The 17,747-nt window shown below is 54.7% G+C and overlaps 1 protein-coding gene across 2 annotated transcripts in view; it reads left to right on the top strand.

Moving 5' to 3' along the window:
* ANXA11 (annexin A11) overlaps window positions 1-16,667 on the top strand; it is a 39,682-nt gene extending 23,015 nt beyond the window's left edge. The window contains exons 3-16 of one of the 2 annotated variants that reach the window (XM_082425717.1): window positions 704-883; window positions 1,164-1,276; window positions 2,244-2,630; window positions 3,942-4,029; window positions 4,277-4,371; window positions 4,997-5,110; window positions 7,132-7,222; window positions 7,612-7,691; window positions 7,824-7,880; window positions 9,825-9,918; window positions 12,759-12,854; window positions 13,874-13,932; window positions 14,145-14,267; window positions 15,872-16,667. In XM_082425717.1, the coding sequence (XP_082281843.1) occupies window positions 859-883; window positions 1,164-1,276; window positions 2,244-2,630; window positions 3,942-4,029; window positions 4,277-4,371; window positions 4,997-5,110; window positions 7,132-7,222; window positions 7,612-7,691; window positions 7,824-7,880; window positions 9,825-9,918; window positions 12,759-12,854; window positions 13,874-13,932; window positions 14,145-14,267; window positions 15,872-15,931 (1,482 nt within the window). In that variant the 5' untranslated portion in view covers window positions 704-858 and the 3' untranslated portion in view covers window positions 15,932-16,667. The remainder of the gene's footprint in view (window positions 1-703; window positions 884-1,163; window positions 1,277-2,243; window positions 2,631-3,941; window positions 4,030-4,276; window positions 4,372-4,996; window positions 5,111-7,131; window positions 7,223-7,611; window positions 7,692-7,823; window positions 7,881-9,824; window positions 9,919-12,758; window positions 12,855-13,873; window positions 13,933-14,144; window positions 14,268-15,871) is intronic. The other variant, XM_082425716.1, reaches the window with a different exon arrangement.
* The last annotated feature ends 1,080 nt before the right edge of the window (window positions 16,668-17,747 follow it).

Raw genomic sequence — 17,747 nt, 5'->3', positions numbered from 1 at the left:
AGTGTCCTCTGGAGCACGGCTAGGTGACGATTGCCCCTTGTCACTTCTCTTGCCCTGTGCTCAAGGTGTGTGGTTTCCCAGCAGCAGGGCCCCTGCAGAGGGAGGAAGTGGAGGCAGTTGCTAAGGGTCAGACGTTACTGCTGCAGCTGCTCCTGTGGCCCGATAGCAGGGAGGCTGCGCCAGCTGGTCAGGCACCCGTGTCCTACCACTGCCACCTCTGTCATCACCTGAGCAGCAAGAGAGGGAGCAGGCGGGCGATTCCGGGACCGTCCTGAGTATCCCGGAGCCCTGGGGCTGGAAAGCCAAACACGAGGCCCTCAGGGCCTTTTCGCTGTCGTGGACAGGGCTGCATCTAACAGGCCAGCAGCCCGCAGGATGATGCTAGCTGCCTGTCATGGTGACAGCTGTAACATACGAATGCTCACCGGGCTCCCAGCTAAGCCCCGCCCGGCATTAACTCTCCTAATCCTCCTCACAGCAATTTGAGGCAAACACTAATTATCCCCACTTCACCTGAGGAAACTGAGCCAGGGTGGTTGAGTGCCTTGCCCCGGGGCACATACCCCGGTCCCGATGGTTTCAGAGCTGGGGGTCTTTACTGCTGTTCCCCTGTTGTCCTCCTGACAAGGACAGGTGTCTGTTTTCCATAACCGAGCCCTGTCTCCCTCTGTCCTGTCACCCTGCCTCTCCCTGCCCCTTACAGACTTGTGATGACAGCACACAGCCAGATCGGCAGGACACCCCACCCCGACGCCCACCCGCCCCCTGCCGTGGTTCTCCATCACTGTGGACTCTCAGTGATCCCTGAGCTTGCCGCTGCCCTGGGCTTGGCACAGTGTCCCTGAGTGACCTGTCTTTATGTCTGTACTCCCACTCCATGGGGGTGAGCCCAGGAGGGCAGGTCTGCCCTTGGCCCTCCTACCTTAATACCCCACAGAGGGTCTTGGGAGTGTTTGCTGAACACCGAATTGAAGGTTCCCTCCTCCCTTCCTCTGGCAGCGGGATCTGGCTAGACTTTGTTGCCCGAGTGTTTTCCGTGTGGTCTATATAGGACTGTCCGTGGCTCTGCTTGGCTTCCCCCCCGACCACCTGGGAGCTTGATGTCTCTGCCTTGTCCTGCTGGGGAACCGCGGGGGCGCCGACAAGCTTGGTGTTGCTTTCAGGTGGCGGTGCCTGGGGAGGTGCTGGCTACCCACCACCCAACATGCCCCCCATCGGGCTGGATAACGTGGCCAGCTACGCAGGGCAGTTCAACCAGGACTACCTCTCGGGAGTGGTGAGTCCAGCCTTCCTGCTGGGCTGCCCCGGGGGCCACACCGGCGTGGCCAGAGGGAGAAAGGCTGCTGGCTTCCGTGGCGTCAGAGGGGGTGGGGTGTGTGTGTGTGTGTGTGTGTGCGTGTGTGTGTGCGTGTGCGTGTGTGTGTGTGTGTGTGTGTGTGTATGTGATGTTTTCCATCAGGGCTCTCACCGGCTCACTGTCCCTCTCTGCATCTTGATTTTCCCGTCTGTAAAATGAGCGGTGGGGGAATGCATTGGGCCACATGGTCTTCCAGGTCCCTTTCAGCTCTGGGGGATTGGGTAGGGGTGGGGCCTTCGTGGAGTATGCATCTGCATCGAGCACCTTCTGTATGAGCTCAGCGTAGGGATGGAGGGGTGGGGGTGTGCACCTGTGTGTGCGTGCGTGTGCCATGTGCAGGTGGCCACACGCGTGCGGGGGCTGTTGGTGCACGGGGATGACGCTCCTGGTTGGGCCTGGCAGCAGGTGCCCGGGAGCACGGGCACACATGCTACTTTTGTTGATTTGCTTGTAAAATAGCATATTTTATTATCTAAAAACAAATGTATGCTCAACGTAAACGGTGTAACCACTCCACAGTCTAAATTTGTGCCAGGCCCATTCTAGGCACTGGAGATAGAAAAATCCCAGCCTGGGAGTACTTACCATCCACTGGGAAGAGACAGACAGTAGCATAAGGAAACGGTGTGGTGTTAGAGCGAGTGTGGGTTCTTCGGGCACAGGGCAGGTAAAGGGGGTCAGCAGTGCAGGTAGAGGGCGTGTGGGACAAGGTGGGTGGGCAAGGTGGGCCTTGCTGAGAAGCCAGTGGTGCTCGGACTTGGCTTGAGCTGAGTGTGGCTCCTGGGTGCCCGCTGCAGGGCTCAGGGCGGGGAAGGGCAGATGGACGGAGTATGGCTGTACCCCTCAGGGGCTGTTAGTCTAAGGCTCTTGCTTCGTGGACTTTCAGGCTGCCAACATGTCCGGGACATTCGGAGGAGCCAACGTGCCAAACCTGTACCCCGGGGCCCCTGGGGGCGGTTACCCTCCCGTCCCCCCAGGGGGTTTCGGGCATTCCCCTTCCGCCCAGCAGCCTGTTCCTCCATATGGAATGTACCCGCCCCCTGGAGGAAACCCACCCTCTGGGATGCCCTCATATCCGCCATACCCAGGGGCCCCTGTGTCAGGCCAGCCCATGCCGCCCCCTGGGCAGCAGCCCCCGGGGTCCTACCCTGGACAGCCGCCCATGACCTACCCTGGGCAGTCGCCAATGCCACCTCCGGGACAGCAGCCGGTGCCAAGCTACCCAGGGTACTCTGGGTCCGGGACCGTCACCCCTGCTGTGCCCCCAGCCCAGGTGAGTGCCAACTTTGTGCTACTCTCTGTCCAGTCCTGGCTCCAAGGGCCCGAGACATGTGGCCCAGTGTCCTCTGCCAACAGGGCTGGGGACCGTGCAGGGGACGGGGTGGGGGGGACTAGGTCCTCCAGCTCTAACTTGTAGTTTTCAGTGTCACTTTCTCACAGACTCCCCATCCCCTGTTTGTATGCCTGAGGACCTAGGGAGCCACCCTCTTTGTCGCAGCTTGTTAGATGGTCCCTGTGGGAGTTGGGTCTGAATGCCTCCGGGTACTCTTCACTCTTCTGGTGTTATTTACTGCCTGGGTTTTGTAAGAACTGGTCTCAAGGCCTTGCCCAATGGCTCTTAGTTTTCAATCCCCCGGATGTGCCCTCCCAGACTAGCTTCAGCGGATTCTTAAAACCAGCTCCTTTGGGTAGGGAAGATTGTTGGCGGTTCCTTCAGGGCTGCTCTTGGCTCGCTTTGGAGAGCAGTTCATGTTTGCAGAGCCTAGAATTCATTGTCATGGTTACACAGCCAAACCAGCCCAGCACAGGGCTAGTGGTATGTGGTTGACTACTATTTTCAGTCAGAGGGTCCATTCCCCTCCCTCCCTCACACCCACACATCCCCCTACCCCTGCCCTGCTCTGCACCCTCCCTCTCTGCCTTCCCCCTTATCTTGTCTCTCAGCTTACCTCCTTAACTCTGTTAAAACCAGTTTGTACTAGATAATCCACCAGGGGAGAGTTTCGGCAGGAAAAATCAAGTTTGCTTGGAGTGTAGCTGTCATGTCAGGAAGGAGTCCAGCAGGCAAGCGGGTCGTAGAGTCCAGAAAACAGTGCCGGGAAACGAGAGCTAGTCCGAGAGGTAGCTGGGCTGCATGTACCGTCGTGAAGGCTGGACACCTGCATCCCAAGGGAACACCTGTTTCTAGTGTGCACAAAGGTGGACTAAGCAGGCCCGTTAGGGAAGCCCTGATGTGTGCTGTGGTGCTGAGGCCTTGAGGAGAGGCCGCACCCCTGTTCCCGAGGCCTCCCCTGCATCAGGAGCCCGGGCCCAGGCCTGGAGGACCCAGGCATAGGGTAGATTTTCAGCATCAGGACTCAGCTCTAGGTGGGCTCCTAGCCACGGGAACCAGGCAGACGTTTCAGTGCCAGGACAGGTAATGGTCACGTTAGGCCGACTCAATGTCGAGTCCCCTGTGCTGTTGATTGCAGGCTCCTTCAGGTACCCCAAGTTGTAGAGGAAAGGTTATTTCGAGAGTCTGGGGCAGGCAGTCTCACATCTGGGGGATATAGCATTCTTACTGTCTGTCTGTCTGTCTGAGCAGTTTGGAAACCGAGGCACCATCACAGATGCTCCTGGGTTTGACCCCCTGCGAGATGCCGAGGTCCTGCGGAAGGCCATGAAGGGCTTTGGTGAGAGACCCCAGGTGGCGCAAGTCCTAATCACCCCCCGACTCCCTAGGCAGTTACACAGTGGCTCTGTGGGCTGGGGTCGCTGGGTGGAGGCAGCCTGGCCCCAGTGGTGGAGGAAGAGAAGGTGGATACGGGGGTGCAGTTGGGATGCCCAGGAGAATTGGAAGACCCAGGCCAGGAAAGTCTGTAGCCACAGAGCATCCCCACGACCCCCAGCCCTGCCCATTCCCACCTCTCCTTCCTCCAGGGACTGATGAGCAGGCCATCACTGACTGCCTGGGGAGTCGCTCCAACAAGCAGCGGCAGCAGATCCTCCTGTCCTTCAAAACAGCTTATGGGAAAGTGAGTGTTGGCGAGATGGGGGTTGGGGGGTGTCCCTCGTGAATTAAGGCATATCCTCTAGCACAGCCCTACTCCTGCTTTTCCTTGGGGCCTAGTGGGCCTAGATCTCCTGGACAAACCATAAGGCACATTAGGGCATTTCCTGCTGGCTCTCAGCTGATGGCATCTTCTAGAAGCAAAGGATGCTCTGAAGGAGAAATCCCAGAGTCCACAGGGTACAGAGGTTTGATGAGAGGCGCCCAGGAATCTGGGTTCCAGCCTGGCTGTGCCACGACTCACCAAGACCATGGGCAAGTTATTTCCCTCTGAAGGAAGAGGCTTTAAGTACTGAACAAATGCAAGGGGGCCGTATTTTGATTTTGGGGGCTTTCGGATCTTTAGAAAGGTAACCACTGGGTACATATAGGCTAGTGTTCTGGCCCGGTGCCTCTCCTACTTTAATGGCCATGAGTCCCCTGGGAATCTGGTTTGAATGCAAACTCTGATTCTGCAGGTCTGGCTGGGGCCTGAGGTTTGGCTCTTCTGCAGATGCTGCTGGTCCCTGGATCTGGGGTATTGTCCCTATTGGTCACCTCCTGTGGATTCTCAAAATAGGTTTTGTTTGTTTGTCTGAATGTCCAATCAGGATTTGATCAAAGATCTGAAATCTGAACTGTCAGGAAACTTTGAGAAGACAGTCTTGGCCCTGATGAAGACACCGGTCCTCTTTGATGCTTATGAGATAAAGGAAGCCATCAAGGTGTGTACGTGGGCGTGTGTGTGTGTGTGTGTGTGTGTGTGTGTGTGTGTGTACGTGTACCTATGTGGACATACAGCCCTGGGAAAGGCCTGGACCACGTGGTGTGTCTTCACTCGCTTATTAGCTACTGTTGTCAGCACAGCTCCTGGACCCTCCCGGTTGGAGTCCAAATGCTGTAGAAAGGGGAACTTCTGGTGGCTCCACCAAGAGGCAAATGAGGCGTCATTCGTCATCAGGGAGCATCTAATAAGTCTCTCCACCTTAAAAACACGGTGGGAGCTGGGGTTGCAGAGGGAGCTAGTGATGCAGTGATAAGAGTGGGAGGTGTGGATGGTATCCTCATTCATTAGGACTCTGTTGTTAGCAGATAACAGAAACACACTTGAGGAGCTTAAGCAGAACAGCAGCCTGGCTTGGAGAGGGAGGGGGCCGGGCAGACTTTCTCTCTGGTCTCTGCTGCTTCTTGAGTGTCTGCTTCATTCTTCCATCTGCTTCTGTGCCTCTCCTTCCTTGGCACAGCATCCCTGTCGACCCCTCTCCATGTACCTGTCAGAGATCCAGCTACAGATGAGGCCAGCTGTCCCTTGGTTCAAATTCCAAATGGGGGCAGGTTCTGATGGGCTTCGTTTGGGTTTAGTATCCCCCTAGTTCAATCAGTTATGACCAAGCGGAGGGTCCTGCACGTTTTGTACAGTCCTGTGGCTCCCAAGACCCCCAGCAGGTGTCCTGTGGATGGGGAGGGGCCGCACCCACAGACAGGGGAGTCCTTGTGAACAGAGCAGGTGCCGCAGAAGGAATCTAACATTCCTCAGGGGCCTGATAGGCACAGTGACTCTTCTTGCCCCCATGAAGATGTTACCTGAAACTGGGTTCGCCTTTTCGTGGGTGTCAAGAGACCCAGCCAAGCCAAAGAGCGAGCCAAGGAAGGATTTATTAACTTGCAGCAAGTAAGAACATTGGGGATCTTTCCCAAAGCCGTATCTCCTGGAACTGCAAAATTGGGGAAGTTTTAAGCTAAAGGCACATGCATATTCATGAAGGGGCTTGGGTGGTCCACAGAGTCCAAACTTGAAAAGGTCAACATCATCATCCCTTAGGTTCCAGTTGATTTGGTGGTTGAGTGCCCAAGGGGGTTTAAATTCTGCCAACAGCTCAAGAAAGTGCTTCAGGCTAGTCTTTACCATTGAAACAGAGCTGGGAGTCTTTACATCTGATTTGTTATCTTTCCTGTTGTTCTTTTGTTCCTTTAAGGGCAAGTACTGTGGCCAGGCTTAGATCACAAGATAGCTTAGGCTAAAAATGGTTTCTCTTATGTCAAGAAAGCCATTCCTGGTTCTCTTGCTCCGGGGACACCCTACTCTGTCTGCCGGCAGTGTCACTTCCATTTTATGGTCAAGGAACCTGAGGCACAGAGAGGTGAAGTGACATGCCCAAGGTCACACAGCTAGTGACCAGCAGAACCAAGATTCAACCTGACATAGAAACCAGGCTACTGACCCTGTCCTCTGCCTCCTCACTGTCCCTGACTCGGTCATCTCTTCCATCCTCGATGTTGTTGCCTTCTCCTAGGTGTCTCCAGGTGCTCCACGGTACACTCTAGGACTCACGTTTTCCCACATGTCATGCTCTCGCTTTAAACCCATTTTCTCAGTTGCTTCTCATCTCATTCATGGGCTGAACTTGGAATAAAACAGATCCAGGTCCACCTCTCAACCCCACCATTTACTGTGTGGCCTTGGACAGGTTACTACACTTCTCTGATTCTCAGTGTCCTGGCGGGTGGAATGGGGATGATCCTTCCCATGATCTCTACTTATCACCGAGTTGCTGTTATTACTGGTACTTTCCTGGGACTGCAGAGGGGAGGCTGGCTGCTTCAGGCCCGGGCAGCAGCAGCAGCAGCACCATGGGCGGGTCCGTGTCTGTGGCCTCTGTCTCTGGGGTTCGTGCCCTGGGGGATCCTGAGTGCCAGGGAGGGGGCTGTAACCAGCCTGTGCTTTGTTGTGCTCTCTGCCTCCCAGGGGGCAGGCACTGATGAAGCCTGCCTGATCGAGATCCTCGCCTCCCGCAGCAATGAGCACATCCGGGAATTGAACAGAGTCTACAAGACAGGTTAGGCTGGCCCCGGGGCCCTCTGCCCCTTGCAGATCCCTGTGCTTTTAGGGCCTTGGCCACACCCTCTCCCAGGGCCTCTCTTCCTTCCTGGCCTCCTTATCTCCCGCCACCCCCGACACACTGGGATTCCCTCCCAGACCCAGCCCTGCCTGCTGTTTACACAGGAGCAGGTGACTGAGGTAAGGGAGGGCTGGGGAAAACCTCCTGGGCGTGGTTGGGGCCAGGTCAGCCTCGAAGTCACAGCCCCTCCTGATCTCCGGTTGTTTGTTCCTGGGGGCCATGTGGGCCACCTGTCTCCTCATGCCAGCGCCCACTGTTAACTGTGTGCAGTGCGCAGCTTGGTCCACTGGGCTACAGGGTGGCCCTTTCCTGTGTCTCCCTTTTAGAATTCAAAAAGACCCTGGAGGAGGCCATTCGGAACGACACGTCAGGGCACTTCCAGCGGCTCCTCATCTCTCTCTCTCAGGTACCTTTCCCAGGGCAGAGATCGGGCCCACAGCAGGGAGAGGTGGATCTCTGGGCCATGGGGAGGAGGAACAGGGAGGGAGGGGTGCGACTCCAAGGAGTGACCTTGACCTCACAGCCTGCTCCCTTTCAGGGAAACCGGGATGAAAGCACAAACGTGGACATGACGCTTGTCCAGAGAGATGTGCAGGTGAGTGTGGTGGCCGCTCACCTGGCTTCCTGAGCAGGGGGGTGTCTTCCACTTTCTTGTGTCACAAGGGAGGAGTTCTGGGATCGAAAGAGCAGCAGATAGGAGTGGATTCCAGATGCTGTGAGTTTCGCAGGGCTCTGCTGCTTATCGACTGTGTGACCTTGAGCAGGTCACCCCACCTCCCTAGGCTTCAGTTTCCCCACCTGTAGGAGGGAACATGTGGGATAATAAATATTACAACAGTTGGTAGATCAGTTATGGATGTGGGATTTCATGTGACTCGGTACTTTTCTTGTGTCTGGTTGCATAGACCATTATGTTTGCAAATGCGGACAAAAGGGGGAACAGTCTCTGGCTGTTTCCTCTCTTGGTTCAGGAGTCCGAGTGCCTCTCCAGAGGAGTTTGGGTTTCCCACTAATGAATTCAGACCATAGCAGTTCTGGCTGGAGAGAGCCCCGGCTTCCTGGTGGGATGGAGCTGGCCGTGCCTCTCCCCACCTCACTGCTCCTGCCCCCCAGGGCACTGCATTCACCAGGAGCTGCCAGTAGGCTCTTTGTCTCTGTCATATGTCAGAGGACTTCTGTAGTGCCCTCTTGTAAGGGCTGGAAGAGAACCACTCTTCTGGTCTGGCCCATTTGCTTTCCAGGTAAGGACATTGAGGCTCAGAGAGGTTGAGCATTGTGTCCAGAGAAACCTGGAGGCAGAGTCTGGGCAAGAGCCCAGACTCCTGGCTCACTCTCTGTGCCCAGACGGTGCCTGCCTCTGCCCTGGTCCCAGACCGCTCACTTAACGTCTCCTTGGCCTGGGACACCCATTCCTATAACTGGACTCAGGGCTGGGTATCTGCAAAGCCCTGGACCCCAGCTCTTGCCCCAGTGGGGATTTTCCTGTTTCTGTTTTCCTGTCCAGGCCTTTTCCCAGCTGAGGCAGAAGTTGCCTTGGTTGCAGGGTCTCGTGGCTACTGCTCTGCCTTCCTAGTTCTGGACCTGCTCGGCTTCACCTCGACCTGTGGGGTCTCTGAGCCCCTGATGGCCACCTTCTGCCCTCAAGTATCAGTGCTTTTAGGTCCAAGAGCTGCTATCTGAGGCCTGGAAGGCACTTTTGAGCCATCTGGTACAAGGGTTGCAAATTGGCAAATAGATTGGGCTCAAACCTTCAAAAACTTAACAGGAAAGTGCACATTCTCCCCATTTGCAAACATAACAGTGTATGCAATGAAACGGCAGGCAAGCACCTATCACATAAAATCCCACATCCATAACTGCGATCTATCAATTGTTGCTAATAATTACTGTCTCATGTGTTCCCACTTATAGATAGGGAAACTGCTTTTAAAGATTGAGAAATTTCACGTAGATATCTGGGTTTCTGGTTCCTCATGAAAAATGGATCAGGCAGCTGTGAGCCTTGTTCCTCTGTCATGTACTCGGCTGAGAAGTAACTGCCTCTCTGCATGGTCCCCGTGGTCCCCACCACTCTCTGGCCTTACAGCTGGCCTGATTCCTGCATTTAAGTTACCCAGCTGGCCCCTTTGGGCTTTCAGGTTTGTGACCCCGAATCTAATCCAAACTTGGCGTTTTAGAGATGAGGAAACTGAAGTTCAGAGAGGGCCAGTGGCCTGCCTGGAGTCCCGTGGCAAGTGGGTAGCAGAGCTAGGACTCAAGCCCATGTTTTCCTCTGTGCTGCTGCTTCCTTGGTTGGGTTAAAGCTGTTCCTTGCCTCTCCTGGGCCCCAGCGGCCTTAGCTCTCCTGGCTTAGTGAGAGGATGTGTGGATGGTGTCTACTTCAGCAGAATGAATGGAGCTCAGCTGGGGCCCTGCCCCCCTTTCCCTCCCCTCTGGGCTTGTAGGGCCCAGAGACTCTAACCAGCTCTCCTCGGTGACCTGGGCCTGGAGTCTGGGGTGAGGTCTGCATTGCATGTCTATCTGTCCCTCTTCTGTCCAGGAGCTCTATGCAGCTGGAGAGAACCGCCTCGGAACAGATGAGTCCAAGTTCAATGCAGTTCTGTGCTCCCGGAGCCGGGCCCACCTGGTGGCAGGTAAGGCAGTCCCAGCTTCCCTGCAGCCAGGTAATGAGGTCAGATGAGGTATGGCAGGAAACAGCTTGCAGGAACACTTAGCAGTTCCGCTCTGCATGGGCCTTTCACTTCCTTGAAAGAGCCCCCTGGTGGAGATTTAAAAGATAGTATCAGCGGGTTTCCTGAGTCTGCAAGCATCTGGTTCTGGAGGAAAGCAAGGGAGGAGGTTAGAGAAATGGGAGCCTCCTGTTGGCTGGTATCTTTACCTGCTAGAATGTGGAATATTAGAGTTGAGAGAGCCTTCAAGAGCACCTGACCCAGTGGTTTCCAAAGTGTGGCATAAAAAAATAAACATCACAATTAATAATACTAAGTAACACTTATTTACTCATTCCTTCAACAAATATAAACTGAGCTCCTGCCACATGCCAGGTCATGGAGTAGGTGTAGGGAACGGCACTGCAGAATCTCTGTTCTCAGGGGGTTCACCTTGTTTGGGGAGCCCGGCAGTAAACAAAAATCAAATACAATTTGTACCAGTTGGTAAATCTTTAGAGAAGAATTATAAAGTTGGAAACTGGGATAGGAAGTGATAAAGGTGTCGGAGGGTGCTGGGGGCATTCCTCACTGAGGTAATGACATTTGAGTTAAAAACATGAAGGAGTTGCAGGTGCAAAGGCCCTGAGCATGGGGTTCCCAGCGCAACCGAGAAACAGTGAAGGGGGCTGGTGAGGTGGAGCAGGTGGAGTGAGTGAGCATAGGAGGAGGTGAGGTCAGAGACAGTAGGAAGCCCTGATGACAACTGCATGGACTTAGGTGTTTACCCTGAATAAAACAGGGGGCCATTGGAGGGCTCTGAGTGAAGGAGAGACGTGATTTGACTTCGGTTCTGTGAGTGTCCTGGCTGTTGTGTTGAGAAGAGAGAAGGTATCAATGGCAGAGCAGGAAACCAGTTAGGAGGCTGCCGCGGTAAATCCAGGGGAGAAGTGACGGTGGCCGGGACCAGCTGGCAGGGGCAGGTGGCGAGAAGCGCTCAGATTCTGGCCCTGTTTGCCAGTGAACTGGACGTGGAGTGTGAGAGAGAGAAAGGAGTCAGGGATGACACAGGGTTTGTTCCCGCTGAGTCAGTGGACGAGGGGAGGGGCCCTCGACCGAGACTGGGAAGCTGTGCATGGAGTGGGCTTTAGGAGCGAAGGAAGTCAGGAGCCTTGAGCCGCAGATACCATGTAGGCAATGGGTTTGCGAGGCCAGAGGTCAGGAGAGGCCTGGGCTAGAGATGGCAGTTTGGGAACTATGAGTGGGTCGAAGGAGTTTGAGGCTCTGGGACTGCAAGAGGTCCCTTCCGAGGGAGACGGGAGGGAGACCAGCAGTCTGAGGACAGGGCCCTCACCGTTGCAGGAGACTTAGAAGGGGCACCCAAAGAAAGGGGCATCCTGGAGACCAGCAGTGTCAGCGGCGAATATGAGAGGGCAGGTGAGGACAGAGAACGATGACCACACTTAGCAACGTGGGTGGGTGAAGTCACCAGCACCCACTCGGTGCATGCACTGAGTCTTTAATACACGCAAATAGGGGCCATTCTCCTGTTCTACAGATGAGGACGCTGGCAAAGGGCAGTTGGGGAAGTCAGCTACCCAGGTGGTAACATGGCAGAGCTGGGGTTTGAACTCAGGCCGCCTGCCTCCAGAGCACACTTTTTAACCTCTGCCCTATTCTGTACTGGAGCATGAGCGAGCATACTCTCATCTTAATCGTTGCTTATTTTAATGAGTATGGAATATATCTGTAGCACATCAAACCCCCAATTCCACAGATGTTATTAGTCAGGGAAAAAGAGGAGCTGATCGGAAGAAAATAGTAAGTAATGAAGTTGGATACAGATGTAGCGGAAATCATGATACTGATATGCAAATGAGAGCAGTTTGGAGAACACAGATAGAAACTGAGACCCTGGCTGGGGAAGAGGAGGGTTATATCCTGGGGTAGAGCTCAAGTTAGGACCCAGGTCTCCATGGCACCACCTGCCTCTCTTGGAACCCACAGCCCACTTCCTGTGGGTGCTTGGCCCATCCCAGGGTAAGCTGGGGCGCTGGATGGGCGTTTGCTCACAGTCAGACTGGGAAAGATTGGCGCATAGAATGATGGAGGAGGGCTGGGACTGGAGGTGCGGGATCTGGGACGAGAGTACCGGTGTCAGGGCTCCTGGACCGGGGATTGAGGTGTGATGGGTGAGCAGTGGCGAGGGCAGTGCTGGTAAGGGGACGGTGTGAGCAGGCCTGGGGGGCGGGGGGAGTGCACTCTCCCTGGGGCAAAGAACTGGCCCACTTGAGAGCTGGGCAGGTGTGGTCACTGGGGCCGTCCAGGGCGCCGGGAGCAGAGTGGGAGAGGTGGGCTCTGGGAAGGGGCAGAGGCCTCCTCACCACGTGTCCTGGACAAGTCAGGTCGGGCTGCCGTAATAAAATACCACAGACTGGGCAGCTTAAACAACAGAAATCTATTTTCTCGTAGTTCTGGAGGCTGGAAGTCCAAGATGAAGGTGCTGGCAGTGATGGTTTCTCCTGAGGCCGCTCCTCTTGGCTTGCAGATGACCCCCTCCTTGCTGTGTCCGCGTGTGATCTTTCCTCTGTGTTTGCAGCCCTGGTGTTTCCTTGTGTGTCTAAATCTCCTTTTCTTATAAAGATACCAATCAGATTGGATTTGGACCCACGCTAAGGGCCTCATTTTAACTTCACTACCTCTTTAAAGACTATCTCCAAGTACAGTTAAATTCTGAAGTCCTAGGAGCTAGGACTTCAACAAAGGAATTTGGGGGGGGCACAGAATTCAGTCCGTAGCATGTCCCTCTGTCTTGCCGCCACTAGTCTTCAACGAGTATCAGCGAATGACAGGCCGTGACATTGAGAAGAGCATCTGCCGGGAGATGTCCGGGGACCTGGAGCAGGGCATGCTGGCCGTGGGTAGGTATCTTGGCCTGCCCGCTGGGGGGCTGGCGTGTGTTGCGAGTCTTCAGGGTGCTCGCCCACCCTCCGGTTGAGGAAGATCATAGTGAAAGGGTCCAAGATTGCTAAATCCAGTTGCCTACGTGGTGGGAAATCAGGCTGCTTCCAGGATCGCCGCATAGTTGTACCCCCAGCGCTCCTGGAGGTGTCTTGTTTATATTTCAAGCCCAGCCCTGGGGGAGGGAGCTGCAGTGCGGGCGCTAGTGGGAGCGCGGCCAGCTGTTCTCCCGGAGGAAGATGACGCATATCCTGCCAAGTTTCCTCTAAAAATACATCCCTGCAGGCAGTCGTCAGACGTTTGTGATGGAAACACGTGGAAAGATTTTTTTACTTGCAGCAGCAAAACGGGCCCTGGCCAAGGAAAGCTGGCGTAGCTCCCAGGACACTGGTGCACTCCTGCAGTGCCTGTGTCATGTCCTCCAGAGCAGGGCCTGATGGGCTCCAGGTCCATCCTTCCCCCTTCCCCCAACCCTGAGGGGTTGGCCCCTCTTTATACCCACTTGGGAACGTCATGGTTTGCCCATCTTCTGTTTTGCTTTTCTTGGAACTTTCTGGATGGGACAGATTTCCCTGTGTACCCCATGGTAGGCATCGTGGCCTGAGAACCCTAGTTAGACGTCCGTTCCGCTCGGCCGTCCTTTCCCGTGAGGGTCACGGCATCTCCAGTCTGTCCCCTCCTGCCTGAGCAGCAGCATGGTTCCTCACACCATTCGCGCTCCTTCCCTACACAGCTTCCTGCATCACATTGGTCGTCAGGAGACGGGTCGGGTTGCTGTCCAGGCTCTGCATGTTTCTGTTCCAAAGGGCTGGAGCCAGGATTGTGGGATAATTGAGCCTGGAGGAGATGAGGGGAGAGGAAGATGGGTGCAGTGGTGTGTTTGATTGGCGTCCGGCCTCCTAAGAGGGTGCTGTGTGCGTCATGCCCCCCTGGACTGAGTTTTCTGCAGATCGAGTTATGCCGTGTTTCTCTCTTCTAGTGAAATGTCTTAAGAATACCCCAGCCTTCTTTGCTGAAAGGCTCAACAAGGCCATGAGGGTAGGTAACCCCCAGGTGCAGGGTCTGGGTGGGGGGTGTCTCAGCCCACTCGTGACTGGGACCTCGCTCAGGGGAGGAGGCATGAGGAGGGCCACCCTTCAGCCAAGAGGACAGAGGGCCCAGGGGCGGGGAGGGGACCAGGGCCCAGGGAAGGTGGGGAAGTGGACGGTGAGGAGGCCCGTTGCTCATGCCCCTGGGCCAACTCTCTTTAGGGAGCAGGAACCAAGGACCGGACCCTGATCCGCATCATGGTGTCTCGCAGCGAGATCGACCTCCTGGACATCAGAGCAGAGTATAAGCGGCTGTACGGCAAGTCCCTGTATCACGACATCACGGTACGGGCCTCTGGGGGCTGTCTGGGCTGCCTCTTGGCGTCCTGCTCACCCACGGACCTCCCTGGCCACTCCCACCGTCCCCTTTACTGCCCCTTCTCAGAGCTCCCGCGGGCTCGGCTTCAGCCAAGTATGGGCATCTTGTCTGTGGTCCTCGTACTTGCCCTCTTCAGTTTTCACTTGTTCATCTGGTTGTACAACAGCAGGTTGTCAGCTCCTGATGGCAGCGTGGCTCTTGACCCTGCTGTCGCCCCTCTCTGTGTCCCAGCATCCAGCACATCTGCTGTTCAGTAAACGGTTGTGGGGGGAGGGTCCAAAATCGGCATCAGAGAACACAGGACCTCCCCCACCTGCTGCCTGGCCTTCAGAGTCCAGCCACCCTGTGGGTCTGTGATCCGTCAGTGAGAAATCAAGCCCCGAGCCCCCTGGAGGGTGGGCGGCTCTGGCTCCCTGATGAGTCCCCTCCCTCAGCTCTGTGGTGGAGGCAGCACAGGAAGGCAGTTCAGAGGGAGGGCTCGGGGGTCACACTGCTTGGGGTCCAGCTCTGGCTTTTCTACTTGCTCACTGTGTGATCTCGAGCAGCTTGCTTAAACCTCCCTGAACCCCAGTTCCATCATCGTTAAGAGGAGGATAATAATAGTACCCCCCGCCCAGGACTGTTGTGTCTTGAAGGAGGTGGTCCACAAGAAGCATGTTGTGTGACACATGTACGTGTCTGATAGGCACTGGCTCCTGTTTTATCACTGTGCCAGAGCCAGTCTGACAAAATTGATTCCTGTCGTGGCAGGGGTTGTGGGGGTCTGACACTTAATTTCTGAACTCACATGAACCTTGATATTGAAGTCACCACGCCCAGGTCCTGATTTCAGACTCATTAACGTTTGATGTTGGGCATGTCACTGAGAGAAGCTTCTCTCTCTTTTCTTAGATATAAAAGCAATGCTGTTGATAGCAGAGAATTAGTAATTATTCACAAAGTATCTTGTGTGTGCCAATAGGTTGTGGGCATCTGAAAGAAGCCACAGGCCTTGCCCTCAAGGAAGGAAACGATGGCAGGAAATGATGAGAAATTAGCTAAGTGTGGCCTTACTTCTAATGTAAGTGCAGTGGACTCAGATAGAGGAGAGATCAGTGTGAACTGGGATGCCCAAATAATAATAGTCCCCTTCACTGGATGGTCGTATCATAGTAGATTATACTTCCTGTACAGGACACAATAGTGCATTATGGTATAATCCCAACTTAGTGCAACAAAAATGCACTGGGCCAAGGCCACCAGTAGTTAGCCCTAGGTAGGGGGGTTTTTGGCTGTTTAAAATTTTTTTGTATTTGTTTTTCAAATTCTGACTTTGATCATTGGGGTGAGTACAGCTTTCTGTTTTTTAATGGGAGGGCTCAGGAGGCTGAACTGCGTTGTCAAAGGTCTGTGCCACCTTCAAGGCCAGCGTGTGAGCCTCTCACCTGCTCTGGCACCAGCACGGTGGGGAATTTCCTAGGATGGGGCTGCCTCTCTGTAAGGGCACCTGGGGCAGAAGAAAATCAGGAGCCAGGAAGCTAGAATTGGCCGAGCCTCACTTAACTGATGTCTTACTTGTTTCTGTGACCAGGGAGACACTTCCGGGGACTACCGGAAGATTCTGCTGAAGATCTGTGGTGGCAACGACTGAGCGGTGACTGGTGGGTCACTTCTGTCCACCTGCTGGCAACAGCAATGCCAGGAGAAGGCCAAAAGAATGTTTGTCTGTTTCTAACAAATCCACAAAAAACCCCTTGGTGTCCCAGCGTGGACCATCCATAGAACCTTGGCCCCGTCCCCCGCCTGCCCTCCTGATCTGTGTCTTGTGCTCGTGCTGAGGGACCTGGGTTGGTCGTGAACTCTCTCAGGATACCTCCTCCCCACCCCCACTCCTCACAGCCTCTTGCAGCTAAAGTAGACGTTTTGTTTCCTGACTCATGCAGTCATTCCCCTTTGCTTGTGGCTGAAACCCCTGGCTTCGTTTTAGTCATATAATGTTGTATGTTTATTTGGAGGTTTTTTTTTTTAATATATAGTCGTTGCAGACAGATGCGCACACGTCTTTGCTGCATACACAGTTTGGGTGAGACAGGTGGGGACTGGGGGCGCCATGTCCTCACCGAGGAGTAAAAGGGAAAACCTTTAAGGGTCCTCTTTGCATCTGGTGAGAATGTGTCATGAGCTTTGTTATTGCCAAACTCACTGCTTTTTAGAAAAGAAAAAAGCCAGAAAGTCATCTGTTCCACGCAAAACCACGAGAACAAAGCCAGCTGCCTGCCAGTGACAGGGTTACTTGTAATTGAGAATGTGCCTTAAACCTGAATGTCGATGGCCAAAAGCTGTTTCCAAATTAAAGTCAGCCAGCTCTGGAACGTTCTGGAAGTGTTTACCTGGTGCCAGCTTGTTTTCCTGTGCTTCATGATTCTGCCCTGTAGCTCAGGGGTCCAGCCTTACTAGCCGGTGGAAATTTTTATGACTTTAAATAGAAACTTGTGCTTAGGAAACCCTGAGCATAAGTAATTTGCAGGGACTGGGTTGTAAGGACATGAGAAATGGAAGTTCCTGAAATTCGTGCTCAGGGCCCAGACGCTGAAAAGGCATCATATGCGGGCACGGTGAGGTCCACTAGGGCGAGTAGGAGGAGCGTGGTCCTTCCCCCCAGGTCTGGAAGGAGGGGCACAGGAAGGAAGGGGTGTGCATGACTCCTGGGGGAGGCCTTACAGAGGAGGATCAGAGAGGCGTGAGACCAGCTCCTCCCCTCAGGGACCCTTCAGTCTGAAAGGGAGCTCCTGGCTGTGGTCCCCGGCAGGCCCTTTGCCCCTTGGTTGGTGGTGTTAGGAGAAGGCAAGTCCAGAAGGGACAGAGTTTCTAGAAGTCGTCGTCACTTCTAGAAGCCCAAAGCTTGTTTTCTGGTCAGGGATCTTCACTCCCTTTCTGGTTTCTTATGTTGAAAGTTTAGAAAGGAGAGAATCAGAGATTATGGTGGGAGCCCAAGCTTGCTGGGCCCTAGCAGGGGCCCCAGGGAGTGGCTTGTCCACAGAGTAGACATCTGCTTGGGGACACCACCCTGACTCCTCCCTGCCTTGTGGACATAGAAGAGGGGGTGGCCCAAGGGGCGTGGAGCAACTGTGAGCTGGACACTAGCCTGGTCTACCTAGACCTGCCTTGCCCAGCCAGAAGGGCTGATGTGGGCCCTGGAATGGACGGCAGGCCCTGCTCGTCACGTCAGCTCTGCTTCAGTTTCCATGCCTGGAGCCTCTTGACCAAGACCCAGCATGCTTGGCTGCTCTTCCCCAAGGGCAGGCCCCTTGCCCTTGGGTGCCAGGTGGGACCTGCCTGGTGGCATGAACTGTGTAGCACTGCACAACTTGCCGTGAGTCCAGGCTGACTTTGGTGGCCTCCTGCACTGTGCCAGGGCCTAGCTTCAACCTCCCATAACGTGACTGTAAATGTTCTGTGACATTACT

Source organism: Balaenoptera physalus (genome assembly GCF_965194825.1).
Source record: "Balaenoptera physalus genome assembly, chromosome: 14".
NCBI lineage: Eukaryota > Metazoa > Chordata > Mammalia > Artiodactyla > Balaenopteridae > Balaenoptera > Balaenoptera physalus.
This window is presented reverse-complemented; position numbering and strand designations above follow the sequence as displayed.